General features: G+C 43.3%; 1 protein-coding gene across 1 annotated transcript in view; it reads right to left on the minus strand.

Moving 5' to 3' along the window:
- Nucleotides 1–516: 516 nt before the first annotated feature.
- kmo (kynurenine 3-monooxygenase) overlaps nucleotides 517–2,668 on the minus strand; it is a gene marked incomplete at its 5' end in the record, with an annotated part of 21,936 nt that continues 19,784 nt past the window's right edge. Inside the window, 3 exon segments of the mRNA XM_014021162.1 lie at nucleotides 517–910; nucleotides 2,012–2,071; nucleotides 2,149–2,250. Coding sequence (XP_013876616.1) covers nucleotides 764–910; nucleotides 2,012–2,071; nucleotides 2,149–2,250 — 309 coding nt within the window.

Raw genomic sequence — 2,668 nt, forward strand, 5'->3', positions numbered from 1 at the left:
GGCGAAAATGGGATGTTTTTTTAAACGTCAGTCAATATAAGCAGCGGAATCGCCACCCGCCGCCTCAACAAGCTGCTCCAACAAAAACATTAGCATGCTAATGCACATAGCTGTGCTGCGAGGAAAAGTGTCCCCTGGAAAACAGTTCACTGGCGGCCGCGACGAAACGTTCCACACGTGTTCAGACTATTTAAACCGGTATGTCGGTATTCAGAAAATTCATATCATAGCGAAAATAAAGACCGGTATTCGGTACAAAACGGTATACCGCCCAGCACTAATTTACATCACATCATGGATCAGTCAGCAGCAGCATCTGATCRATATGTGATCCCTGATGGATCACATATTGGTTGCAAATCATTAAATTCAGTTTCAATTTAGTGAAATTTATTTTCAAATCAATGCATTTAATTTCAAATTCTGCACATTCAGATTCAATCTGAGCAATTCAAATTCACTTCCTGCTGGCACAAGATTGATCCCGTACATAAAGAACACAAACATAACAGCTGGTACTTCTTGATTTAAGGTCCCTTTAATGAAAAATCTTCAGATTGACGGAGAAGTCCAGGTGTCTTACAGGCGTCAACTCTCAGATAAATAGAATCTGTCGGCATCAAACCAGAAGCTTTTATCACTGATTGAATATAATCAAAACCTCTGCTTTTTGCTGAGTCATTCTGAATTAAAGATTTATTTCTTAGACAGTTTAATTAAAATCTACTAAGACGAGAAGGATTCATCAGATCTGGAGCAGGACTCAGGAGGTCTTCAGAGACACCAGCTTGCTCCGTATATGCTCAGCGTGAACGAGGATCCTGTTGATGTTTGGAGGATTTTTAACGAGCAGGTAGGAGCCTCCGGCAGCTGCTCCTACAGCACCGAGCAGCAGGCCCAGGTTTATCACCTGCAGGAGCAAAAAYGAAACTGATTAGACTGGATTCAGGTTTGTTGTTCACTCTGTGGAGACTGACAGCTTTATTTTAGGGCAGCAGGTCCAGGAGAGAGACCCAGACCAGCTCCTGGATCAGGGGTGTTCCTAGACCAGAGAGGATTTATAGGGTAATCCCTCCAGAGAGTTCTGGATCTGCGCAGTGAGAAAACCTGATCAGATGGACCACCTCAGCTGACTCTGGACACCTGAGACGGACTGATCCAAGGGGGTCACTCCACCCATTTCAAAGACGAGACCCTGAGGTTTTCCAAGCCTTAAAGTGCCTGTGACATGAGTTTTTTGTAATAAATGTGAATGTGTTTTTGGAAAGAGAACATTGATAACATATTGCAAAACAAATTTCACGCCGTTGAGATGAACAATCGTTGAGATATTTGCATGTGAAGAAACAGGAAGTGATGTCAAAGGGGAATGTCTRCATGTAAACAGAGCGATGCTACAATAATTAGAGAAGAATCTGATGTTTAGATTATTTTGAGTCGCTATCAGATGAGTTTAAATACGATTGTTTCAATAAACAAAGTCTAGAGAGTTTCTGTTCTTAGAGTTCCTCTTTGATGTCACTTCCTGTTTCACTTTGGCTGAGCCAAATTCAAGCAAAAATATGCCAGTTATGAGACAAAATGGCTAAAATTGTGTATTATGCTAATTTTCTTAAATATAAGTGTTTTGTTTGGCTTTTTGTATTTGAAGGATAAGCATGTCACAGGCCCTTTAAGATCCTCCATGAAGACCACAAATAAGATCAGAGACCAGGGACGGTCCTGGTGGAGTCCGACCTGCACCAAGAATGAGCTGGACTTTGTGAGAAAATCTTATAAAAACCTTTAGAGGTTTATTTTCTACATTTAGTTTCTTCATTCGGTGTGCATCACTCCAAACACAGACCAGGACCTCCACCTGTCAGATCTCTATTTCCTGTTAAAGGTTGAATGTTTTTCATGTAGAATCAGCTTCATCAGGTTATTTTTTTCTACTCTTTAAGTTCACTAACAGTAATTACAGTCCTCATGTTAACCGTGTTGTGAAAATATAAAGAAGATTAAAGCTGACCTTCTGCTGCCAGTGCCAGCGCTGCACAGCTTCATGGTACCTGGTCCTGGTGAAGGTGACCTGGAGACAGAACATTAAAGGAACTGAGTGGACCAGGAGACACGTGGACGGCATCTTCCTGTTTCCTGTTTCCTCACCATGGTGTAAAGTGGAATGATGGTCTTGGGCATGAGGAAGTGAAGGAGGTTATCCACACGCTTCCTGAAGAGGAACCATTTGGAGTTGACGTGCGCTCGCATCTGGACAGACAGGCAACGAGACGTCATTAAAACCACAAGCTTCCTGCTGTTACGTTCACAAGACCCGCAGAAAACATCTGAACCATTTTAAAGTGGGGTTCTATGGAGAGGTCAGGGTTTTACTATTCTGACGCTTAACAGTTAGTCCAAATGGAGTCAAAACTAAACAAGGAGGGGTCTCTGCAGTACACGTTGTTTTGTGGGCAGAGACGGCCCAAATCGTGATTGGCGGAGATCTTAATGTGGGCGGAGACGGCTCAACTCGTGATTGGTGGAGGTCTTGATGTAGGCGGAGATGGCCCAAATCGTGATTGGCAGAGGTGTTGATGTGGGCGGAGATGGCCCAAATCGTGATTGGCGGAGGTCTTAATGTGGGCGGAGACGGCTCTACTCGTGATTGGTGGAGGTCTTGATGTGG

This window comes from Austrofundulus limnaeus, unplaced genomic scaffold (genome assembly GCF_001266775.1).
Source record: "Austrofundulus limnaeus strain Quisiro unplaced genomic scaffold, Austrofundulus_limnaeus-1.0 Scaffold280, whole genome shotgun sequence".
Lineage (NCBI taxonomy): Eukaryota > Metazoa > Chordata > Actinopteri > Cyprinodontiformes > Rivulidae > Austrofundulus > Austrofundulus limnaeus.